We start from the raw sequence: 26,795 nt of genomic DNA on the forward strand, positions 1-26,795 counted from the left end.
ATCCAGAAAATCAATTGAGATTTATTAAGCACCTTTTATATGCAAGAAGTCAAAAATGAACTACTCTATTTGTTTATTCAATAGAATTTTCTCTGAGTAACAAGTTGTATGGAGCTATGTAAGATAAGTGAATTCTAAAAGCAATTACTCAAAAAGATATTTTCCTTACTCTGTACTTACTGCATTTTTCTGGTTTAGAGGAATAATTATGCTAAGTATCTTCATTTAATGTATTTCTCCCTCTGACTATGGGATAGCTGGTTGTTAATGTACAATCATGTTCTTTGTAATGGTATTGTTTAGCTTTTATTTTTGGAACAGTTTTAGTGAATGTATATAGTTTTTTAAATAAAAAAATTTTGAAGTGGCAAAAAGAAAAAGAAACAGATTCTAAAATGATATTTGCTAAAATATTGCAAAGGATTAGTACTAACCAATAAGGAAGATTATTTTTCAAGTCCTTTCTCCTTCAATTTATAGTTAATAAAGTTGTTTCTTTCTCCTCCAGGGAAGCTACTTTTTATGAAATGTAATACAATTTGGAAAGCAGCAGGCAGGAGAAAGAAATTTGATGTTTTTTAAATATGAAACTATGAAGAACTTGGAGAATGAGCTTACTGCTACAATTTGTTTTTATTTAGCAATTATCTAAAATTGTGGAGACAGACATTAAATACCATTATAGAGCAATAAAGAATCTTATCTAAAAGCAAATTTACCTATAAAGAAAGATGAATTTTAAAATTCCTATTCTAATGAGAGAATTATCATTTACAATTAAATTATAAAGACCCATGATAATTTTTTAAAAAATTCAAAATAACTTCAAACTGAAACTAAATTATACAGTCACAAATTTAAAGCAGGCCCTTTTCAATATAATTCTTTTTTTGTTTCCTCAAAGATGGCTGTGTAGTGATCAATTTAGCCTTATCTAGTCCTGGAGGAAATAATATGACCAGCATTTGATTGAGGCAAGAAGATGTTAAGCAACTTGCCCCAACATCATGCTGTGAATTTATATGAGAACGAGGACAATAATGCAGATTCATGACACCTGATCCAAAGACCTTTCTCTCTATTATTTTTGAATATGGTTGAAATTTAAAACAGTTCTTGTCTGAAAAAATAAGAGAATGATTTCTCGGAAGACCTCTCTATTTAGTTATTTTGAACCCTAATATGGGGTGATTCATTCTGTCATCTTAAAAGTCAATTCATCATTGAGGCACCTAGGTGCTTCAATCATCACTCTCCCCTTTAACAAATGGGAGAAGCTTGGCTTGACTAATGTTAATAAAGTTAATATTAACATTATTAACATAATAATATCTGTTTCTACCCAGCTATATTGGTAGTGGGAGGGTAAATCAGATATAATTTTAAAAAATACTAAAAGCTGCCTGAAACAAAGAGAAGTATAGAAATCCAGGAGGTGCTCTTCATCATCATCATCATCATCATCATCATCATCATCATTACAACATAATTGTTAAGGGATTTTTCCCAAGGCTAACCAGTGAGTCTTTGGTGCCATAGTAACGAGTGTTCATCATCCATCATATAGGTTAAAGTCACTGAGGATAGGGTTTAGTTACACTCCTAAAGTTGGAAAACACACTTGACATGAGCAATATGGAAATATATATTGCATGAAAGCACTGATATAAAATATATCAGACTACTTAATTCCCTGGGGAGGAGAAGGGGATGGAGAGAGAGAGAATCTGAATAGTAAAATGTCAGAAAACAATTGTCATAAATTGTTTCTACAGGTAATCAAAAATTTTAAGTAAAAAAAAAAGAAACTATGAGCAGGTTAATTTAAAAAAATATGTAAAGACCTACATGAAATGAGCAAAACCAAAGGAACATTATATATAGCAACAGAAATACTATTTGAAGAATGCCTTGTGTATATCCATCTCCAGAGAAAGAATGTATATAATAGAAACATAGCAAGGCATAGTTTTATATATACATATATCTTTTTGTTAAATGATGCTTTCTCTAGAACAGGAGGTGAGGGAGGGTAGGATATACCTGGGAATTTTAATGTAACAAACAAATAAATTTCAGGGAAGATAAAAAAGAATGGAAGACAGAGTAGATCCTTTGACAATTTCAATAACATTCTAGTATACACAAAGATGAATGACAAAATTAAGTTGGTATATTGTTGTCCTTCAGGATAAGATTCTTAAGTTAGTGTAGAGTAACTAAAACAAATGGCTCTGTGGCTTTGAGATGAGCTATGAAAGTTAGCACAGCCACTTTAGGACAAATCCCCAAGGTTGGTTGGTGAAGGAAATTCTAAATGTTTATGACCAGATATAATTCAAAATAAACAGTGAGTAGCATGGCACAGGAATTTTGTTACCTAAGTTTTAATAAAATTAATATTGAGTGACCTTTTAGTTATAGAACACAATTAAAAATCGTTACATGAGAAGACTATTTTTTGGTATACAGATTATAAATTTTAAAGTGGAAAACAATATTTTTCATAACAAATTCAGGAAATACTTTATCATTTACTTGAGCTATTAGATATCATTTTCATCAGGTCAGTATCTTGTTTAGGAACCTACAATTATTCCTAACGATCTATAGAAATAAAGAAATCAACATACTAGGGCATAAGGAAAATCTTGACAATAGCTAGTAACTAAGATAATGTAATAGAAAAAAGGAACTCAATATATTTTAATTTATGATAATTACTTTGGGAAAAACAATTCTTAGACCAGCTTCTTATTTTTCTTATAATGATGCAACCATTTTCTTGGTCACATGGGGCTCAAAATTTTAGAGTTGTCTATTCCCTCTCTCCCCAAAATATTGAGCCTCATTCAGTCTGGTTTGTTGGCCTCTTTTGAGTCCATATTTTAATTTCTATTCTCATTTCCACCATCTTAATCTGGGCCTTCATTATCTTTCACTACATCTATTATAATAACGACTTTTTTTTAGATTATCTCTCAATCTAAACTTTTGCCTTCTCCAATTAATTCTATACCTAAAGAAGAGATTAATCTTCCTAAATCACTGCCTTTATTTTAACTCTTCCATATCGAAAAACAAAAACAAAAAAACAACAAATTTCTGAGATAGTGTGTTGCAGTGGAAAGGACTTTGGATTTGGACACAGGTTCAAAACACATGGGTGAGTTTGGGCGAGTTATTCAAATTATTTGGGTCTCAGGTTTCTTATCTGAACGGCTATGGATCTCTTCACCTCTACATATGATCATATGACATTTCCAAATTAAATGCAAACACTCATATTGTATTGTTCAAGATCCTTTCTTTTCATTATTTCCCTTTGCCTCTGCCAAACTAACAACTAAACTGCTACCTCGACATACCCTGTGTTCTACTGCAGTGATTCCCAAAGTGGGCGCCACCCCCCTCCCGTGGGTGCTGCAGCAATCCAGGGGAGTGGTGATGGCCACAGGTGCATTTGGGGGTGGTGAATAACTGTAATCAGGGGTGATAGTATGTGACAGGGGGTGCTAAGTAATATTTTTTCTGGAAAGGGGGCAGGAGGCCAAAAAAGTTTGGGAACCACTATTCTACTGCAACCACCTGGCATGGCATAGTGGACAGATCACTGAATTTAGAAGCTGGAAGATGTCTGTTCAAATTCTGCCCAATATATTTACTAGCTGTGTGCTCCCCTGGTTAAGTCTTTAACTTCTTTGTGCCTTAGTTTGCATAAATAAAGAATTTGGATTTTGAAATCTCTCAGGTCCCTTTCAGCTTTAAATAGGATGATCTTTTGATCTTTGCTTCTCATCACTCTCAATAATAATTTCTGTCTAAATTCTATCTTTTCTTCAAGGTGACCCAACTTCAGGGTGACCTCCTTCAGAGATGCAAGGGCATCAGGCAAGGGCAAGCATAAAATGGTGTAACAGTGTTATGAGTTTGTAACACCTCTCTGTGCTAGTCCTTTAAAAAGGACTCTTCAGCCTAGCCTCTAACTTTTTTCTTTTTTTTCCCTGAGGGTCACCTCTGAACCCTATTGAAAACAACAACAGAAACAAAGATGTTGGATCACTCCCTCCTCAAAACCTCCAAAAACTGTACACATGTATTGATAACACAGATACACAAATCCAAAGTCCCTCCTCTATGCAAGGCATTTTGATAGTCATGTAGGAAATACAAAGGCGAATAAAACATGATGTCCCAGACTACCATCAAGGTGCTTACCTACCATAAAGAATCTACAAAAAAAAACTATCACTTCAAGGTAAAATAGAATATCTGCCATAAGACAGCTATCAGAGTGCAGAAGAGGAAATGATCACAATTGACTAAGTAAGTCACATATAGCACAAGGCATTTATATACTACAATTTAGTACAGTAATAGGGATCCTTATTCTGAGTTTACAAATTTCTTGCAGTATCCTATCTTCTTCCTCTTCCTATGACTTAGGGTAGCTAAGTACACATGGTAGGTCTTGATAAATGCTTGGTAAATAAATGACCAAGTACAGTGCCAGGTGTGCTAGAGATGATTCAGTTTGTGTGACCCGCCATTGTCTGTATAAAGGTATTGTTTTAGCTCTGCAGAGCTGCCCATTTCTTATAGGAAAATGTACAGATTCAATCTGTAGTCATATTTTCCACCAAGTCAACACGGAATCCCTCCTCTTAGCCATCGTCTCTCTTCAACAACAGATTAGTATTGCTGTGGGACAGCTTTGAGATGAAATTCCAGGTTTGGGACAGGTTGCCCTTTGTAAGAATGAAGGATTCCTAAATTTAGCTTAAAAAAAAAAGATTAATTTATTAGTTTGGTAACTATTTTGAAAGGCCTGGAGACAGTGCACAGGTGGAACACTGCCTCCCTGAGGAGATGGGGTTTGGAGTTTTTATATCCTTTTGACAACAGGGTCTATGTGACTAGAGATAGGAAGATGATGGCATGTTACTGGGTCTCTGGAACCCGAAATGGGTCATGTGGTTATTTCCTATGCCTCAAAATCAAAAGGGGAACTGTCCAGTTTAGAGGATAATCAGATATCTGGAATATAAAATAAATGTTTATCAGGAGCAAGCTGGGAGGTGCCTATCTGTGCACATCAAGAATGAAGGGAGAGGCTAGAAGGGCTCAAAGTCACATTCCCTAACACTGCAGGAATGCAAGGAAAAATGCTCTTCCACATGTTCTCTGATCTAGCATATAATCTGGGGTTTTGGGGTATCTAGGGGAAGCCTCTACACCCATATCAATATTTCCAACAAAACTTTAGGAGATAATTTTCCTTCTCATATCTCTTCTGTACCCTCAAAGTGAGAACTTATCATTTTGTTATGTAAAAAAATTCAGATTTTAACTTTTCCAAATATAAAACAGATAAAATGATAATTGTCTATGGAACCATGGCAGTTCTCTCTTCTATTTCTTCTTTTTTCCTTCTCCCCCTTCTCCTACTTCTCTTTCTCCAGTTCACTGATGATTTTTTCTTTTTTGTATTGATATCAACACTCCCAACAAATTAAATCCATGCCCTTATAAATAAAAGTCCATCTTTGTAACAAATAAGCATAATCAAACAAAACAAATTTATACATTGATCGTACTGGAAGTGTATAACTCCATCTGCACCTCTACTCTATCACTTCTATACCAAAAAATGGAAAACATACTTCATTATAGAGGTCATTGTATTGATTACCTATTAATTCTTTCAAAATTGCTATTCTTTGCATTTTTATCATCATTTAAGTTGCTCTTCTCTATTTTCTCATGTCATGCTGTATCAATTTATGATAGTCTTCCCATGTTTTTCTCAAAGTCTTTTGCATCATTTCTAGATAGCACCTATTTTATGTATGTATTTGTATGAGAGAGAGAGAGAGAGACTGACAGACAGATAGACAGACAGTCAGACAGAGACAGAGAGACAAAGACAGAGAGAGAAAGAGAGAGAGACAGACATGGAGAGAGGTATGTGATCATGGAATTCCTGAGATTATGATCTGGAGGTTAAGCCTTTGTAACTCTTATTGTGTCTTCCTTTGAATGATATAGCACATATCCAGGGACACCCTAATGAGCAGGAAGTCACCTTTTTAAGTCTCATCATTTGGAGATAAGCTGGTGGATTGTTTTGGTCTGCTGTTGATTGAGGAGATTGTTGTGAGTTCAGTCACATCTTTGTGTTAGTCTTAAATTTCATCATGGATTTTTTTCACTTTTTTCTTCTGAATGTAGGTCAGAAAAAAACATTTTTTAAATATTAGAGATGCAAATGGACTGACTTTGTGGTTGAACTTGTGCTTCATCAAAGCCTCCTTGAGAAATGAGTGACATCCCTTCCTCTTCTCCCCAAACCCAGAGATAGACTCAGACAAAGAGAGAGCAGCAGTCAGGGCAGCAATAGAACAGACAGTTCCTAGATTTTGAGTTTTTGGCCTCTAAGTACCTCAGATAGTCCTGGAGAAGAACTGGCAGAGGCACAAGCTTTGACTCTGTAGCTCCATAAGAGGGAAGTCACATAGCCAAGTAGTAGGAATTATCAAAATCTAGCCATTTAGATAGAAAAAGGGAGCTCTGGCATGGTGCCAACTTTGGTGTTGCTAGAGATTCTAGTTCAGGAATTTGAAAGATAAAAGGAATTCAGATGACAGCATGTTGAAGAAAGAGGAGAATCCCAGAATCATATTGTCTGATGAGAGAATAGGAAGAGTTAGGCTCATCTTGCATGGATTACTCACACTCTTTATCCCATATAAAGGACCCAAGAAGCCATTTATTAATTTCTATGGAGTCCTAAAATAAACAATGTATAATCCTATAATTTCCAGAGGAAATTCTAAATCAAAGAGATATAATTTGAGGGTTATCACTCCTAAAATGAAAACCAATCCACTTAAAACCAGAGCTTGGGGGTCCTAGGCCACTGGTTACTCTAAAAATAGGACCTAAAACTAAATTTTAAATCCCAAAGTATGACTGACATTGTGAGATTATATGAGAAGTATTATATGTAGGCAGCCTGTATACATTTTGCTACATCAATAACCCATTACAATTTCACATAACTATTGACTATGATTTCTCAGGCACTTCTATGGAGAAGATTAGAGCAATTATACCTATGGTATTCAGACCTAGAGAATATTTTCGGGTGTCGGTGTTGGCACTCAGGGCTATTTACAGGTTTGCTGAAGGAAGGACTGAGGAGCTAGATGAAGCATGGCTACTTTGATCCTGGATGAAACTGCCCGAAGTTTGAAAGTATCAGTATATAAGACTTTCAATTTGTCCAGGCTCAGTGAATTTTGTCGTTTGCCTTTTTTGCCAGTATGTAGCTTATTTTTATTTTTATTGGATGGTTAGGGAAACGTCTACATGCTAGCATCAAGATTAGAGAAGCCCTTTGACATGTTCAGAGAAAGAATTAGCTTAAGATCTTCTACCTCGTAATTAATGTGTGTTTATAATAATTCCCCCTTTAGAACATTATCATTTGAAGATACTAAATGTTCAAATTTAAGAGCTTATGTCCATTACAAACTCAAGTCTGAAAGCAGCTAAACCGCCAACCAAAAGGACAAGCTCCTAGAATGACTTGTTATACTCTAACCTTTAAATTCAGCTACTGTAGCATAAACACTTCAAATGGATTTCTACACTAAGCTAAGTAGCTTTATGAAGCAGGATCTCAGGAGAATACTTGTAGTTATTTATCTTTGTTCATATGTTCATGAGAAAATACTTAACTAAACAATGAAATAATCCTAAACTGAGCTGATAAAAGAATAAGACCTTTGGGGCCCAGAATGATTTCAAACATTTTATGCCCAGGGCATTGCTAAAGGGGCTGCTAGATTAAGAAAAAAACAAATAAAAACCACTTTTTTTTTCCCTGACAGACTCAATTGGCAATTGAGGAAGGGTTGGGAAAAAAGGAGAGCTAGAATTACTCTTTTATTCTTGTTCTCTACCATCTCTTCATCCCCACCTCAGCCCTCCCAATCTCTGCTTTCTTTGGGTTTTAGAAAAGCAAGATAGAAAGAAAAGGAGGAAGAAATAGAGAGAGAAGGCAGATGAAACTGAACACATAAGAAGTATTTCTGAATGCTTTTCATTCACTCAGAAATAAAGCAAACTACCAGATAGTAGAGCATCTGGGTAGCCTGAATCCCCCAACCCATTGGTATGGGTTCCTCTCATTACTTGTGGCGATCAATGCCTTGTGCCTGCCAGTGTCTGGGACCTAAGGAGGTGTGAAAGTGGGAGAGAATAGAGGTTTGCTATCTTCCAGCTCCAGAGGCTATTCAGGGTCATCTGGCTATGCAGTCACTAGGGGCTCTGGCTCCAGTTTGGAGAGGAAGATGAATAATGACAATCTCCCTTCCAGTTGCTGAGGGAAAAGACTCTTAAGGAAGAAGCTGATGTGAGAGGAGCTGACAGATCCCCACTGCATCCACACGAAATATGTTGGCATATTGTCCAGTTGTCTGTTTTCTGCTGTACCCGTGAATTACTGGGTTTAGTCAGCTTGTTTTTATTCTCTTATTTTATTTAGACTGTTGTGCTTTGCTTAATCTGTAGCCATCTATTTGTTGATTGATTTGTGTACATGTTGTTGCTTATAGTTGTTTCTTTTATATAAAGAGACCCACAGATAGTGTCATTACATCTAGATTGCTTTGCTTTGTTTTAGATTGGTGTTCAGATGTGTCCGACTCTTTGTGACCTCCTAGAGCCTCGTTGGCGAAGTCGTGGCATGTGTGCAGAGCTGGCACTGGGGAGCTGCTCCCCTTCCCCTCTTCCCAGCACCAAAGAATGTTTCCTGCATGCCCCACCCCTCTGTCCCACCACCCAAAGCAACCACTTTCTCCCTCAACTCTCTCTGGTCATTCAGGGGCTCACAGACAGCATGAATTTGCCCTCTGGGCACTCGAACTGGGAAAAGGTTCGCCAACCCTCTCCTAGAGTATAAGGTCCATGGGGTTTTCTTGTCAAATAGACTGGAGGGGTTTGCCATTTCCCTCATTTTACACATGGGAAACTGAAGCAAACAGGATTAAGTGACTAGCCCAGGGTCACACAGCTAGGATATGCCTGAGGGTGAGTTTAAAATCAGCTCTTCCTGACTCCAGGTCCTGCAGGGTTCAATCTGCTTAGCCACTGGAGCTGTCTCCTTTGTGTGCTAGCCATGCTTATTGCCTTTGATTGATTGCTGTGTGCTATGGCTACACATGTACTTTTGAACGATCCATGGGCTATGTCCTGTATGTAGTTAGGCACGCTATCATTACAGTATCCTCTCGGATGATATTCATTGTAGTCCCCTGTTTACTACATGTACTGTTAATGTGTATTTATTTGTTTTATTTCATATAGTACTGAAGGTGAAGTTTATTTTCATTTTAATTGCACTGAAGATGAGGAGATGGTGATGCAGTGGATAGAGCACTGGATTTGGAATCAAGAAGACTCATCATCAAGAGTTCAAATCCTCAAACACTTATTAGCTAGCTGTGTGACCCCAGAAAAGACAATTAACCCTGTTTGCCTCAGTTTCCTCATCTATAAAATGAGCTGGAGAAGGAAATGGCAAACCACTCGAAGATCTTCACCAAAAAAAAAACCCCTACAAATGGGGGTGATAAAGAATTGGGTTTGACTGAATGACAAAACAATAATCAAGTTAGCTTGAACCTAAAAACCACAGCACTTACACTAATGATATTTATTTATTTATTTACTTACTTACTTACTTAAAATCCTTGCCTTCTGCCTTAAAGTCAATACTCTGTATTGGCTCCAAGGCAGAAGAGTGGTAAAGGTAGGCAATGGGGGTCAAGTGACTAGCCCAGGGTCTCACAGCTGTGAAGTGTTTGAGGCCAGATTTGAACCCAGGACCTCCCATCTCTAGTCCTGGCTCTCAATCCACTGAGCTACCCAGCTGCCCCCACACTAATGATATTTAAGAGAACAGACTAACATAATTCTAGCCTGGTACCCTTTCTTTCTATGGACAGATTTCTGATCCCACCTTTCTACCTCCCCTTCCTGGCAGGAAAAAAAGTCTCCATTAGAGAAGGACAGGAAAAGAAGTCTAGGGAGATGTCTATTCTGCTTCCCTTTCATGTCCTCCTGTAACATCTTTCTTTTCTTTAAGGAATCTAACTCATTGTTTGAGAATTCCTTCACCAGTAAAGATCACCAACCATCTGTGACTTTATGGATAATCCCAGAGAGTTTCCTGAAGTTCAGAGGTCATGAATTACCTTTAGCTGTTGAAACTGAATTTTGAGCCTAAATCTTCTTGATCAAAGTCTGGCATTCTAGCCACAATAATAGAGTGCTTTTACCAAATAAAAATATAGCTGCCAAAAAGATCAAAATTGCTGCTCGTTTCCTTATTTTCTCCCCTAAAAAAGTTGCCATAATCACTTGAATCATGGATTATTACTAATGGGAGTTCTAGAGATCATTTAATCTAGCCTCATCTGTAGATGAATAAATTGAGACCAAGAAAGAGAAAGTCAGTTTGTCTGAGTTCACCAAAATAGTAGAGTCAAGTTGTAAACTTGTTTTATGGCTTCTGATTCAGTGATCTTTCCATTATGCTGCAATCCATAATTTGTATGCCATTCGGCTCTGTCAATGATCTCATATATGCCTCAATTCACTTCTTTATAACTCAATTTCCTCATATTTTCATAACAAATATATGAAGAATTGTTATGAAAATTAAAACATAAGATGGTTTTAGCTTGAGAATTTCAACCTCACAATTAATTTGCACTTATGATAATCCTTTCTCTCCAACACTATTATTTAAAGATGCCAAATGTTCAAATGTAAGTGCTTATGTCAATCACAAACATAAGCCTGAATGCCACAGAGGATGCAAATCAAAAGGACAAGCTCCAAGAATGACTTTTTATATCCTATTCTTTAAATTCACTTACTGTTTTTTAAATAGAATATTGAAATTATTGGGATAGTACAGGTGTTCTACTGAATTGAATAATCACTTTCTTCTTACAGCAAATAGAGAACTCAAAAGAGCACAGTTCAAATCTCACTCCTGACATATATCAAATCCTCCCAACAGACTAAGAAGTCACTTATGATCTTGGTGTATCAGGCTACTAGTCTGGGGAGGAAGAGACAGCTTCATGTCAATAGTTCCCTATGTAGATAAAATCACAGTTATGGATTTAAAAAAATGGAACTGATAGGTGGGATCCTACCTAGAAATGTAAATAGTAGACAGTAGAGCAAATTATTACTATATTTCAAAGTCTAACTCTTGTCTTCCATTTACTCCCACTGGACCTTCTGAGTAAGCTTTAAGGTCTTATAGTAGTGGTCTCCAAATAATTTTTATTCACACACATACCAGTAAAATTTTTTTGAGGATATTTATCAGTTATCTGTATATTGACATGTAAATTATATAATGCATACCTACACTACTATAATATGTATATTATAAAACATATACAAAATAGAAATTTAAAAGATAATAAAGATTAAATAATTAAACTATTTTTATTTTAAAGTTAATTCTTTTTGCTCTCACTAATGTTATAAAATGTCTTATAAATTTGAAAAATCTTGGTTAGCACTGTAATACAGCAATTTCAGATTCTAAGTTCAGCTTATTTTAGAAATACATTTTAGTGACATGTGCAGATATTATATATACTTTATGTATTTACATATATTAGACACACATACACACATATATGTAATGTGTAGATATATTTCAAAGCAGATCTTTGATTATAAATGATGAGTTGAAAACAAAATACTAAATTGGAATGATAAAGAATAAGAACATATTAACTCTGGAAAACGCTAGTGGAATTAATCTCATAATGACATTAAGGATTGTTCATGAGTTCCCATAATTTAAACAGAAATATATAATAAAAATACTTTAAAGATTTTACAATACGACAACATTGTGACTTATAATACTATAATAACTACTTGAATAGTCTTAGAACCTAGGTACCAAATGCCTTAAATTTTGCTTATTAATAGAGAATGAAGACAAGTAACTATGAAAATTTCTTTCGTAAGACAGAAAAATAATATAATTATAAATTATGACACAAAAGAGGAGGGGAAGAATGAAAACATTTCTATGGAACTTAATTAAATCTCAACATGGAGAATATACACTTTCATAAAAATAGTTACAAAATACAAATATTATTATAGCTATCATCATGAAATTTCTGGTCCGTACAGGATTGCTTATGGGCTATAGAAGATATGATGAAATGTTAACTTTGACTTTTCTGTCTTGCTGCTTTGATGAGTCAAACTTTACAGTGCCTAATGGAATCATATTTAGGTAGATTTTGGATCTCATCTATGTGGATAGCCAACCACGGGAGGTCATTACATGAAAGTAGACAACATTGAGAGGCAGAAAAAAAAGGTCATGTAATCTCTTCATGAAAAAGAAATTATGTTTTATAAAGAAATCCAATTTAAAATTGAATTTTAACAAATTTTATACAAAATTAATTATGTTTAACACAACTAATGTTAAACATAATTTTATGCTTAACATTAATAGAACTACAAAAAATAATTATGAAGTTCTGTTAAACCCTGGGGATACAAAGATAAGAAAAAGAACAGCATATAGAAAAATTCCTAAAATTTTAGGATTTTGAATTTTTCAACATGATCTATTCAGTATAGTTTTGATGTATTATATAGACTCTTCAACACTATTGTCACTAAGTCATCTTTTTGGGGGTAGGCGGGTGGGGGGGGTTGACTTGTGATTTCATCGACTTTAGGAATTTCTAATGAGGAAAATGGGCACCTGCCCTGAAACTTCTTGCTCTAGAGAGCCGCCCATGGGTGCCGTTGGGGGTAGGGGTGTCTTGCCTCAGGTCACAAGGTCAGTATGTTTCATAGGTCTGACTTGAATCCAGATCTTACTAATTCTTTAACAAATTTCTCTGTCGGCATGCTGCCTCTCAAATAAATATCAACCTAAATTCATTTCAGCAAAGATTAAACTCATGGAGAAGTTTACAGACAAGTTAATATCACTGAATGAAAAAAACCTATCTGTCTATAATCAGGTGAGATCTGATACTGGTGATGCAGCAACTATTGCTGCCAATGATAGCAAACTCACTTATATAGAATTTTAAGCTTTAAAAAGTGTTTTCACAATAATATTGTAATGTAGGTGGTGCAGGGATTATTATACCAATTTTAATGAAGAGGAATCTGAACCTCAGAAAAATAAGTTACTAGTCTACAATCTCACAGCCAATACTCAAAATACTGAGTTGGTATTAAAGGTGAATTTTTCTAATTCCATGTCCTGGTACTGGATTCTAACTTTGTTTCACATGACAAGAAAAATGGAAAGTTGGGTAATACAAGAAAGAGAACCTAGAAACTATTGCAGCAATTTGAAGTAAGTTGAAACTCATAATAGAAAATGCTCTTTGGATTTGCAAATTTGAAATTTGCTTGTTTTAACTCTCTCTCTCATTTATTTATCTATTCATCCACTCATTTATTTATTACCTATTCATCCATTTGCTTACTTTTTTATAATCTATTCTTTCTACAATAGGCTAAGATAGACGTCCTTTCTTTCCATGATGGATACCATTGGCTAAGAACAAAGATAGTGTGTATACACATTCAAGTATATATACATGTGAGCATGCATGTATGCATACATGTATATATGCATGTAGTCAAGCTTGGTTTAGGGTCCTCATCAGGTTCAGTAAATTTTGGTCTGACCTCAATTTTGGTCAACATCTCATTTCAACTGTAAGTATGCTATTAGATTAATATCAGCTCAAATTGTCAGTAGGTACCACTCGTTACAAAGTAATGGACAGGAGCAGCTGGGTAGCTCAGAGGATTGAGAGCCAGGCCTAGAGACAGGAGGTCCTGGGTTCAAACCCGGCCTCAGACACTTCCCAGCTGTGTGACCCTGGGCAAGTCACTTGACTCCCATTGCCTACCCTTACCAATCTTCCTCCTATAAGTCAATACACAGAAGTTAAGGGTTTTTTTAAAAAAAAAAGAAACAAAGTAAATGACTCCTGTGAATCTTGATCCTTGGCCAGAAAAGTGGGACGGCAAGGAATTAAGACAACAGAGGATCCCTGATGAAATGACACTCTTATAATCATTTACTTATGCCTTTGTATCTGGATCTATAATTAAGAGTATCTGCATTTTTCAAGGAACCAGTTGCCTACAGCCAAAATGAAATGCCCTCAATAGCTTTCGATAACACCTAAAATTCAAAGACAATACCTGAAGCAGACAATTAGATTGAATTGCATGTAAGAGGAAAGGCAACAAACTGTATATCCATCATGAGAACGCCAATCTTATGAAGTTCAATGAGGCTCAACACCAGAAACATGGCTGCTACATCATGAGTAATCTTGGGTACAACAATTCACAAAGTCTATCAAGTAAGCTATGTGTGTTTTAAAAAAAAATGCAGAATTTTGAGCTTTATATTTGCTGGAGCCATCCACACGAAATAAATTGTATATTGCTTGAAAAAGGATGGTGTACAAAATACAAAAATGATACAGGTTTAATGTTCTATTTCTGTCCTAGGAAATATGTAGAGAATACATTTTTTTCTCATTCTTTGTCTTGGGAAAGTATAATTATCTTAGGAGGTGCATTTTTCCCGTGAATACTTCCAGAATCTATGTTCAAATGTGCTGTTTCTAAATACATACATAGGCTGAGTGGCTGAGTTCATTCCTAGTACATTCAAAAGTTTTGTTCCCACCATTCAGGTTATAATTATTCAGGATGAGGTTGTGATGATTTTGCTTCTCACTAGAAAAAGAGGTGAATTGCACCTCTAATTCTTTAGCAATATTTGCACACTGATATTCCACCAATCTTAAGCAATATTTTATGGTTTGGGTTTAAAATTTTGATATAGCAAATTATGCTATTTTGAAAAATGATTTTAAATTACATTTCTTGTTTGGCCTATCACATTCAGCACAATACCACCTATAAGATTTTTAAGTGGAAAGTTGCATCAAATTCCCTGAAATAATAAGGGCTGTACAACACCTTAGGATTATACTCTTTAACAGCTAGCAGCCCAATATCTTAGTGTATAAGGGGCATGGAACATCAAAGAAAGTCCTACAACTTTTTCAGATATTATGGAGATAGCAGTCTTTATGTATATACTTGGAGAAATATCAGTCATTACACACTATACATAATTGGAACAAAAACAATGCCAACCAGAAACAGATCTCTAACACAATAAGAAAAAAAACAACAGTCTACCTCTCTGTGAGTCTTGCCATCCCAACAGGTACTTGTATAATTCATCTATATTTTGCATGCAGCAAATACTAAATTACCATAAACTATTAGACTTAGGAGTCCACAAAATATCTCTTTCAACTGTAAAGCAAAAATACATTCTTTTTTTACATTTTCACCTAGAAAATAAAATTGTTTAAAATGAATACAGTCAACTCACTTTTCTACTAAAGAAAAGTGTTTAGGCATTTTTGTTTTCTAGTTAGTTGGTCATTATGACATTTCCCCTTATTTTGTCTTTTAAATCACTAATGCTGCATTGAAATGACTAATCAAGTCTTAAATAAAATACTAGGTCAACATTCTTTTACTTGGATACCCTTCCACACTATTACTATTATTCTCTTTGAACAAAGCCAAATTAGCCTTCTTCCTCACACACAAGCCCCTCTTTTCCCCTCTTTGTGTTGGTGTTCTGTCTGCCACCATGCCTGGAAATGTATACCTTTGATTACCTTAGATTTAATTAACCCTTAGTTTCTTTTAAGGCTAAGCTCAAGCATCACCTCTTACATGAAGCTGTTTCAGATCCTTCCAGTTGTTGGAGTCTTTCTTTATCAGCAATGAACTCATATCCACTTTGTAAATGGCTATATCTATTCATAAGTGAAGCTAGGTGGTGCCAAGACACCCGGAGTCAGAAAGACTCTTTTTTCTGATTTCAAATATGGCCTCTGACTCTAACTAGCAGTATGACGCCAGGTAATTCACTTAACTCTGTTTACATCATTTTCCTCATCTATAAAATGAGCTGGAGACAGAAATAAGAGGCCATTACAGTATCTCTGCCAAGAAAACCCCAGATGGGGTGAGGAAGAGTCAGAACAGACTAAAAAACCAACTGATCAACAAAAACAACAACTATTTATACATGCTATTCCCTCCAATTAGAATGCAAGCTCCTCAAGAGCAGAGAGTTTCATTTTCATCCCTGTATACCCAAAACTAAGCACACTCTAGTTACAGTAAATACCATTCACTAATGGATTAAACCAAAGGTATTCTTCTAGTAAGGGATATGCTGGTTAAATGTTTAACAACTACTTCTCAACACTAATGACGAAAACCAAACAACTAAAAATGAAAGAATGACATACTTATAAGTTTAATCTTCAATATTAACAGTTTACTTGTTACATTCACAGGTATAAACAACCCACAAAACAATAAAACTGATTTCTGACTTGTAAATACTGACACTGAAATTTTAACAAGAGACACTCCCAAGACAGTACAAACAGGATCCACCTCTGCTAAGATTTTAAGATCATGAGGACACTTTGGCATTATTTGTTCAACTGAAGAATGAATCAATAACTTGGTAATAAATAACTTTATCTAAAGCTCATAGTCATCAATGACTTTTGGCAACACAATGAGAAAACAAATCTTGAGAAGCTAGAAGGGTACCCCCTCAGTGAAATTATGAATCAGTTAACTGACATAATGAAATATCCATCTTCCATGTTGCAGCTTCTGAAGCAAAGAGGCACCAATGGAATTTTGCGGAGCAGAGAAAATCTCACAATATAGCTCTTGCATTCACAAGACTCACCTTAGGCACCCAGTGGCATTACGCAGCACCTGTGAAGAATGGAGCTGTATTTTCCGATCATCCTGGAGTGGTGAATTTTCCCATCCAGAGTGAGGGATGATGACTGCATTGGTCAACACTGCAAGGGCATCCTGGATAATTGGCATTTTAAGTGCATCACATGAAGAAAGATTCCAAAGGACTCCTACAAAGAACAAATTAAAAGGGCATTTTTAGTGACCACTGGTTGCTTGAAAACTGTGTATTCACTTAGTGTTGTTAATAAAACTGACAGTGAAAGCAAGATAGTGTATGCAGGTACAAGTTTCTCCTTTAAGACTGTGCCCCTTAACTTTCATTAAAAGATAAAAAAAGGAATTCAGTTTAGAGCATCTCTGTGGGCCCTCAGAAATAGGGCTGTCAAAATCTGACAAGTGGAACGAGAGTTTGTGATTTAGTTATCTGTGTTTTATAATAGAAAGTAACCAGAGTTGGAAGAAGTGATTAGGTACATGATGTTGAATGGGTTTCTATCTACTGAAAATGCAAGGGGGAGAATCTTCCAAATTTTAAGCAATTCCAAAGGTATGTGAGGAAGTAGATTTTCAGAGTTACTCTGTATATAATCTACCAAATTCTGATTTTGATAATCTACAGTCTTTCCAATTTGCTCTATATCCTACATTAAATAAAACATGAAAATAAGGACAGTTTAGACGTAGCGATGCAAAGGAAAGAGGGGAATGTAATAAGAAGAAACCAGTAGAACTAAGGAGTTTAGATACCACAGCTGCTTTAATGGGAAAAATGATGAGTTACCTATTCTTTCTGTCTCTGCTTATCTTGGGAAGTGATGCCTAAGGAAGAATACTGCCTGTATTGCAGTAGGCAGATGTTGGTGCTTTCTTTGCCTGATGATAGAGGGAGTAATAGAAATGGAATGGAAGTGCTCTGATACTTAACGGGAGAATAAGAACTTTATTTCTTAATAACAAAATATACATTTTAGTTTTATCCAAGATAAAGGAATGAAATGTTTCTACCATTTCTGTGAAGACAATTCTCAACTTTTAGTACTCAATATCCCCAATATTTATAGGATCATAGAATTTAGTACTAAAGAAAATTTAAGAGATCAAGTCTAACTTCCTCATTTTACAGCTGAGGAAGACATGATTTTTCTTCAGGCACTATTAATATATACACAAGTAGCATATATTTCTTTTGAATGTATTGATTTTTGATTTTTTTTGGTAAATCCAAGAGAAACATACCCAAATAGATTGAATTGTAAGCCCCTTGAGGGCAGGGACCATACGTTATATATAACTTTACTATCCATAGCTCCTTGACAGTGCCTTGAACACAGTTAAGTCCTCAATAAATATTTGTTGAATGAATTAAAGGAATGAAGGTTTTCAAATCTAGTCCCAGACAATCCTAGCTGTGTGACCCTAGATCAGTCACTTAAGTCCATTTGCCTAAACCTTGCCCTTTTGTCTTAGAGTTGTTACTATGACAGAAAGCAATATTTTTAAACAAAGAAAAAAATCATCCTAATATCCTTGCTGATTATATTATTCTTATACTCAAAAATCTTCAGTCACTTTCTAAAGTCTAACAAATAAATTATAAAATCCTTATAGTTTTTTCAAGGTCCTTTACCTTTCCTATTGTGCCCTTTCTCCCACACATTGTTATATTCTCTCCAAACTGGACTGCTTTCCCTGTTCTGTTCTTATCTTTCCTTCTTCCAACCACACGACTTTGCTTTCACCAAAATTGACCTTGAATACCCCTACAAAAATGCAATTTCTGTCTAGTAAGGAGACTCCCTTTCTTCAGCTTTCTTTTCCTACAAAGCCTTCCTCAAGTTCTTTGTAAAAGAACCTCTTCAGTCCTAAAATTGCTCATATGTTTTGGCTAGTATTCCTCTGCTCCAATTATATTTTACCTTTTGCCATATTTTTCTTTCCACTTGTCATTCTCCTATTAGGCAGTTAGCTTTTTTTTTCTTTAAACCCTTACCTTCCATCTTGGAGTCAATACTGTGTATTGGCTCCAAGGCAGAAGAGTGATAAAGGTAGGCAATGAGGGTCAAGTGACTTGCCCAGGGTCACACAGCTAGGAAATGTCTGAGGCCATATTTGAACCCAGGAACTCCTGTCTCTAGGTCTGGCTTTCAATCCACTGAGCCACCCAGCTGCCCCTGCAGTTAGCTTTTTGAAGAAGGGCTGTATTGTTTTTGTTTATCTATCTTATATCTAGCAACTAACAAAGCAGTATTAAAGGTTACTTGAATTGTTGTTGAATTGAATATCATTGAATAATATTGAGGCAGCTAGGTTGTACAGTGGATAGTGGAAGAAAAGTGTTTTTCTTTGATTTTCTTTATTGGTTCAAAGAATTAAAGCTTCTTTAAGAAGCAGGAAGAATGTGAGAGGGCCTAAGAGACAGTAGGTGATGGGATCAAAAGCAAGATACAAAGATAATGCCTCTGGTGTTAGTGGAAGGATCTTATAGTAAATACCCTACTGGGCCTGGAGGGCAGAAAATCTGAGTTAAAATCCAGCCTCAGATACTAGCTGTGTGACCCTGGGCAAGTCATTTGCCTTTGATTTACCTGTTTCCTCAGCTATAAAATGGGGATGACTCTCAGGCTTACTAGAAGGAACAAAAGGGTTATAATTTGTAAAGCAAAATATACCTAACAAATAGTAGGTACTTAATAAATGCCTATTTCCTCCCTTTCTTCTTTTCCCCCTTCCTTTTTCTCTCTCTTTGTTTTTCCTTGGATATTATCTCTGCTAAATATGTATAATAACATACAAGTATCTTTTAACACTGGTTTGCCATGCTTCCCTTTCTAAATCCAACTTCAAAAGTTCTGTATCTTAAGCCAATTGTTTATTGATTTTTCAAAGCTGATTAAAATAAAATGGATCTATTACTACCAAAATACATTTACTTGAGAAACAGGACTGTTAAAACAAGAAAAATAACTTCAATTTTTTAGGCGAGAAATCTTAAAAAGATCTCAAAATTATCCATAAAACCAAGCAAATTTAAAATGTATGTATATATATATGTTGATATATACATATATACTTATATATACACAAACATATATATATGAACTCTATATAACATATGTGTATGTATATTTATGTGTATATATATGTAGCTATAAAACTAGGAATTTGAAATGGAGAATAAGGCAAATGGAAATTAGGTGTCAACTCATAGGAGATAAGAGTGAATGGAATAAATAATGATACAGTTCTAGACATTTTTTACCAGTTGTTTAATCTCATTTCTCTTAAAAAATTACTTCATTTTAATTGTAAAATCTAATTCAGAAGCCCTGCATATGTTGAAATTTCTTAGTTCACATTCAATTGACCTTTACAGTCTAGTCGCCTGTGTGACTCACACTTCAATTAAATTATAATTATATTTGGCCTATATGACTCTAAGCTTTCTACCTACATTTCTTTCTTAAAAATTCAATTTTCAATATATTTTATATTCATATCAGTCTTTTCCCATTCCCAACTCTAGACTGACCTCTCCCTTTTGATAAAGAAAAAACAGTCAAATAAAAACATCTGCTCCAGAAACTCTTTGTAACAATATGAAATAATATTGTATCTTAGAAGTCATGAAGGAGAAAATGTGCTTCATTTTCCCTTCCTCAAGAACTTAACTATTTTTCCCATTGTTCAAAGTTCAACTTTCTTTTAATAACCTTTTCATTTTCATTATTTTTGTCTCTGTGTACCTTATTCATAGAAATGGTATGGTTGGATAATAGGACAATAATACATTCTTTTGAACCTTTTGGGGGCATAGTTAGAAATTTCTACCCAAGAAGGTAGAACAAATTCAGAGTCCATCAAAAGGGCTTGTACCACTACAGCCCCTTCAAGAGCTGTCCTCTTTCTTTCTTTCTTTCTTTCTTTCTTTCTTTCTTTCTTTCTTTCTTTCTTTCTTTCTTTCTTTCTTTCTTTCTTTCTTTCTTTCTTTCTTTCCTTCTTTCTTTTTTTAATGGCCATTTTTGCTTCTCTTTTATTTACATGTTTTCCGATTTGCATGGAAATGAAAGGAAAGCTCAAAACTCTTTTAATGTACATTTGTCTTACTAGTAGAAGAAAGTTTTCATATGGCATTTTTAGTTTGCAGATCTTTTGAAAACTCATATTCTTTGACTGTTTATCTCTTGGAGATGACTGTCTTCTTTTATCACTGCTATGAACTTGTACGTGAGAACTATAGGTAAACTTAGGTTAATAACTACCTTCTCAGCTATAGCTAGATAGAATAAATAGCAAGACATCACTAGATTTTATATATAGCTTGAAAGATTCTTAAATCTCAGGTCTCTGATATGAATCCCTCTTTTCTGCATGCCTAGCAGCTCTAGTAAACCAGTACATGATCAGAGATGGTGAAGGAAGCAGTAACTTTTAGGTTCAACCAAAGCCAAAGATGAAATATTGTTAGGAGTTGTAAGTGATGAAGTGATAAAGTTCGTCATATGTTAGTATTAGGAGATAAGAAATTGATTGCACACTCTAGAGAGGACAAAGAACACTCTAGGGCCATGTTGGTGAAGGCATAGCACAATGCTGGGGCAGCATGGAGGGGCCATTCACCCTCTCCACAGTACCTGAGGACAATTTTCACATGCCCAGCAGCTGAATGTGAGCACGTCCTCCCTCTGATCTCTGAGGTAATGAAGGGGTTTGAAGTCACAGTTTGGGTACTCCATCTCAAAAAGGTTTGCCAATGCTATCTAGGGCATATTTGAAAAGGCTAACTGATTTTATTCTGTCAATATCCTCTTCCTTTTATTTTCTTTTCAATTGGTCAAATATTATCCAATTCACTCTGACAGTGCTTTTTATTTTTTCTTGCCCTGTCAATATCTGCCTAGCCTGTAAATTACATGTTCTCTTGCCTCAAATATTATTTTAACAAAAACACTAAAAGAACAAAATTAAGAAGCCAACTAAGCTTGTAAGAATATAAAATGGGTGGCAGCTGGGTGGCTCAGTGGATTGAAAGCGAGGTCTAGTGATAGGAGAATATGAATCTCACAGAGATCATCAAATCTGACTTCAGACACTTCCCAGCTCTGTGACCCTGGGCAAGTCACAACACCCATTGCCTAGCCCTTATCACTCTTCTGCCTAGGAACCAATATACAGTATTGATTCTAAGACAGAAGGTAAAGGTTTTTTAAAAAAAAGAATATAAAATGATACATTTTCATGATTTCCTTCTACTAGCCTAAGCACTGGCCTTCTACACTTTAGTTAACAGATTCCATGAGTTGCTGGAGCTGAGAAATACATTACCCTGAGGCCAGCAAATTAATGGCCCTCTCTAAATTTGGCTAAGCTGTTCATATGATGAAATAGTTGAAACCTTTCTAGCTTACTAGGATATTGATGAAACTTTTATAGCTTACAAGAAATGGCTAGAATTTGCCCTTCATTAACAAAGCCCTCAAAAATCAGAGTTCCTTCCATTTTCCCATGAAGCAAAAGATAGGCTTTTAGTGCATTAATTAAATTTATTTGATAAAAGATGCTTTTTTCCCCAGTGGGTTCACATTTTAGTTCTAAAAATAAATGTCTCTAGGATATGAAGTGTATGCTAGATTATAAATATTTCTGAGGGAAAGTACTCAGTTCTTAAATTAAAACATTTCCTTTGTGTCAAGTGATTCCTAACACATTATTATATTTATTTTTAAAATTCTTACCTTTTATCTTAGAATCGATATTAAGTGACAGTTCTAAGGCAAAAGGGCAGTAAGGACCAAGCAACTGAGGTGAAATGACTTGCCCAGGGTCACAAAGCTAAGAAGACTCTGAGGTCAGATTTGAACCTAGTTTTCCTGACTCCAGGTCTCATTCTCTAATTACTGTGCTACCCAGTTGCCCCTAACAAATGATTTTAGGTGATAACACAAAAGAAAAAGAAAATGGTGGAAAGAAGTATGAGATTCAACATTACAAAAATAGATCTTAATTGAATAATTTCTCTGTTAAATTGTTTCATTTCCAAAATTTTTCATAATTCTTTTCAGAAGTTGTATATAAATGATTGCTTATGGCCCCAACTTTCAGGAAAACAAGGGACTTTTTAGGTCATAATTATTTATGGCATGAAGCTTATAATCCCCTTCCCAAATGCTCTATTTGGGTAACAATATTAACTCTACAAAAATTTTAAAGCAACAAGATGCAATATTAAATTTTATATTAAGAGAAAACTATGAATAATTTGAGTTTGCAGTATACCCCAATATCTTAAAAATTATATAAAAGGTCACCCTTTTTACTAATGTAACCAAATGAAGATAACATGATACATTATTTGTTAAGTCATTAATAAGAATGTTTAAAAATAAAGATATTAATAAATTCCAGTAATTTTAAAACTTCTATTAAAATTTCCTTAAGAAACTTTGCTTAATTTTATTTAAAGTTTGTGTGATTTCATTGTTGTCACTGATGCAGAATGGAAATATGGCTATCACATAGTCTTAAAGAGCTGCCTGCCCCACTGAGAAGCTAAATAACCTGCCCATGGTTACAGTAACAGTAAGGATTAGAAGCAGAGCCTAACTCCACGGTTTGTCCTATTGCCATTACGCCATGGCATCCTTCTCTAGAATTCATTATCTTTTAATCAATAGGGAAAAAGTACTCTGGCTCTAAATACAATCCTGAAGGAGACTTTACCTTAAATTAATAATGATATACTTTAAATACTTTCATTTTATTTATCTATAGAATGACTTTTAGTTCAATTTATTCATAGGTATGTAGATGTATATATTTCTGTTTCCACAATACATACATGAACACATGCATGCATATTCAATGAAACACTTTTATAGTGGCAAAAAACTCAAATAAATGATGTGTCCATAATTGTGGAATAACTAAGTAAATTGTAGTACATGGCTATAATGGACTATAACCACCTTGTCAGAAGTGATGGCCATAAGAATTTAGAGAAAGACCTATGAGTTTGGTAGAGTAGAATGAGCATTTTCCGTGGAATCAGAAGTCTTGGGTTCAAATCACTCAATTTCTGGACCTCAGTTTCCTCATCTATAAAGCGAGGGGGTTGCACTTAATGGCTTCTGAAGTCCTTTTCAGCTCTGGTGCAGAATGAAGTAAGATGGAAAACAAAATGCACAAAGATTACAACCATGTAAATAGGGTGAAAAACAACATTGTATAATTGCCAAGAGTGCCTCTGGAAGAGAGATTTTAAAAAAAATATACTTCTACGTTTTCATCTATACAGGGGAGCATCTGTAAAATATTGAATATACTTGCCAGATAAGAAAGATGTATTATTTGACTTTTTGATGGTTTTTTTTTCTTTTTAAAATCTGTTATTGTGGAATGCTGGCTTGGGGAGATGGAGAAAAGGGAACAAATTCAATAATGTATGTGGCATCAATACAATCAAGTGAAAATAAATAAAAGAACAGTGAAAACTATTCTGAAATTTATATAGAATTTTATAAAGCAGGATTTGGGCTTAAGAATGATCTGTCTGGGATTTCATTTCAGATGGTGTAGCTATTGAGGGCTTAACATCATCTCATTACAAGGCAATTTCATCAATAAGGTGGTTAAATGGAGAAAAAAGTTACAAGCCATAACTACATATTTATTAGAATTAGTATACTTAAACATCTAGTGGAAGCTGATGGAAAACATTTTTTGTCAATGTAAAAGCTAGTCAATTACCCAGATTTCTAATTAGTAATAAAAACTTAACTTTCAATCTTTTCATTTTTAAAATTGTTTTTATTGCTCTTTTGTTATTATGTCACCTTCATTTCTTAATATGTGCCTCCCCCTTTCCCTACTTAGACAACCATCTTTTGTAATAAAGTTTGAAAAAGAAAGAGGAAAAGAAGGCAGTTCATGGCAACTAATCAATAGCTCAGTCCAGTTTACATAGGATTCCACATTCAAGGGTCCCTGTCTCTGCCAAGAAAGGAATTAGGTGCATCTTTGTATGCTGTCCTTGGGGCTAAGCTTGGTCGTTATAATTATACAGTGTTCAATTTTTACTTTTTTGCTACTGTCATTCTTTCTATTTACATTACTATATCATTGTGTATATTATTTTTCTGGTTTTGCTTGCTTTGCAATAAATCATGCAAGTCTTTCCCAGCCTCATTATTGTCTTATTAATTATTTCTCTATCACATTCATATACCAAAATGTGTTAATCCATTTCTCATAAATGAACAACTACTTTGTTTCTGTTAAGGGAGCTGCTCCTATTGGGGGGTGGGCCTTCCCTCCAGCTAACTGGACAGCATAGCATGTAGACCTTGGAGAACTTCTTCCAGATTCTCTATAGTATAAGGACAGGACCTAAGAAGTCCTTCTTATTCTATTCCATATGGCTGCAGGTCTTCAAGTCTTCATTCAGCCTACTCCTCCTCTTTTCAGCATTTTTTTAGGTGTCTTCCCCCAAAAGACTGTGAGCTCCTTGAGATCAGAAATTCTCTTTTCTCTTTCTTTGTGGCACAGTGGTCTGGCACATGGAATTTAGTAAATGTTTACTGACCATGACACAAAGTGCTGCTGTAAATATATTGATGTAAATTGAATATTTCTTTCTATCTTTTACCTCTTTGGAATATACTCTCGTGATATCTTGGTTAAAGACAGTGACATCCTTTAATCATTAAAACAAAACAAAACAAAAACCTTACTTTCTGTCTTAGTAATAACTCTAAGACAGAAAGGTAAAGGCTGGGGCAAACAGGTTTAAGTGACTTGCCTAGGATTATACAGATAGGAAGCATCTGAGACCAGATTTGAACCCAGGGACTCCCTGCTCCAGGGTTGGTGTTCTATCCATTGTGCCACTTAGCTGCTCCTCATTTATTCATTTTTCAAGGATTGTACTAGCAAAAAGTTAAGTGATTCTTAGACATGAAAGAATTAATACAAATAAAATTATTCCAGCAAAAGTCCCCAAATACTTTCATGACTTTTAAGTATCCCCAAATGGGCTTTGTTTGAATAGTCACAAAGATTTTATCAAATATATGCATTTAAGATATTAATGGCCAAATTGGAATTATGTTGTTACGGATGTTTCCTTGTTGTGTGCACTAAGAATCAATTACTGCCTAATATCAGGATGGTAGTGAAGCCCATTTTAGTCTGTCATTTTTAGAGATGAATGGCTACCAGAGGGTCCTATTTGTCGTAAAACTACTTCAAAAAATCTTCCAGCAAGACTGAGAATGACCAATTCACAGCTTGTAAAGTAAATGTAAAAAGTAGTTACACTCCTTGAGAAGGTGTGAAGAAGTTATTACCTTGAACTGATGCAATTATAAGGTGGCTAGCTATTGGCTTGTTAAAGAATCGGGAATAATCCTGGTAGCCTTTAAGAAGAAAGCCAGGAGCAGCACTCTTTGTCATGGCAAAGAACTGGCAACTGTGGAGATGTCCATTCTGTTGGAGAATGGCTAAACAAATTGTGGTATATGATTATGACCGCACAATAAGAAATGATGAGCAGATTAATTAATTTTTTTAAAACTTGGAAAGACATGAAATCATGAAGAGTGAAATGAGTAGAATCAAGAGAACATTAAATATAGCTACAGATTTAATACCAGAAGAAAATTTTATTAATGTTCACCTCTAAGCAATGAACTAAAACATGGAAACACAAAAGGCATAATCTAAATAGACAAAACTGTTTGTTTGGCAGATAATTACTTCTATGGTGTGGGGAGGTGAGAGAAGTGCTGATATAATTGGAAATATGAGAGAGAGAGAGAGAGAGAGAGAGAGAGAGAGAGAGAGAGAGAGAGAGAGAGAGAGAGAGAGAG

The 26,795-nt window shown here is 35.0% G+C and overlaps 1 protein-coding gene across 1 annotated transcript in view; it reads right to left on the reverse strand.

The window, feature by feature from the left end:
• The window catches only part of CTNND2 (catenin delta 2), a 974,829-nt gene that overhangs the window by 238,652 nt on the left and 709,382 nt on the right, over positions 1-26,795 (reverse strand). Inside the window, exon 11 of the mRNA XM_044665508.1 lies at positions 16,916-17,099. Within this exon, the coding sequence (XP_044521443.1) occupies positions 16,916-17,099 (184 nt within the window). The remainder of the gene's footprint in view (positions 1-16,915; positions 17,100-26,795) is intronic.

The sequence above is a fragment of the Gracilinanus agilis genome, chromosome 1 (genome assembly GCF_016433145.1).
Source record: "Gracilinanus agilis isolate LMUSP501 chromosome 1, AgileGrace, whole genome shotgun sequence".
Taxonomy (NCBI): domain Eukaryota; kingdom Metazoa; phylum Chordata; class Mammalia; order Didelphimorphia; family Didelphidae; genus Gracilinanus; species Gracilinanus agilis.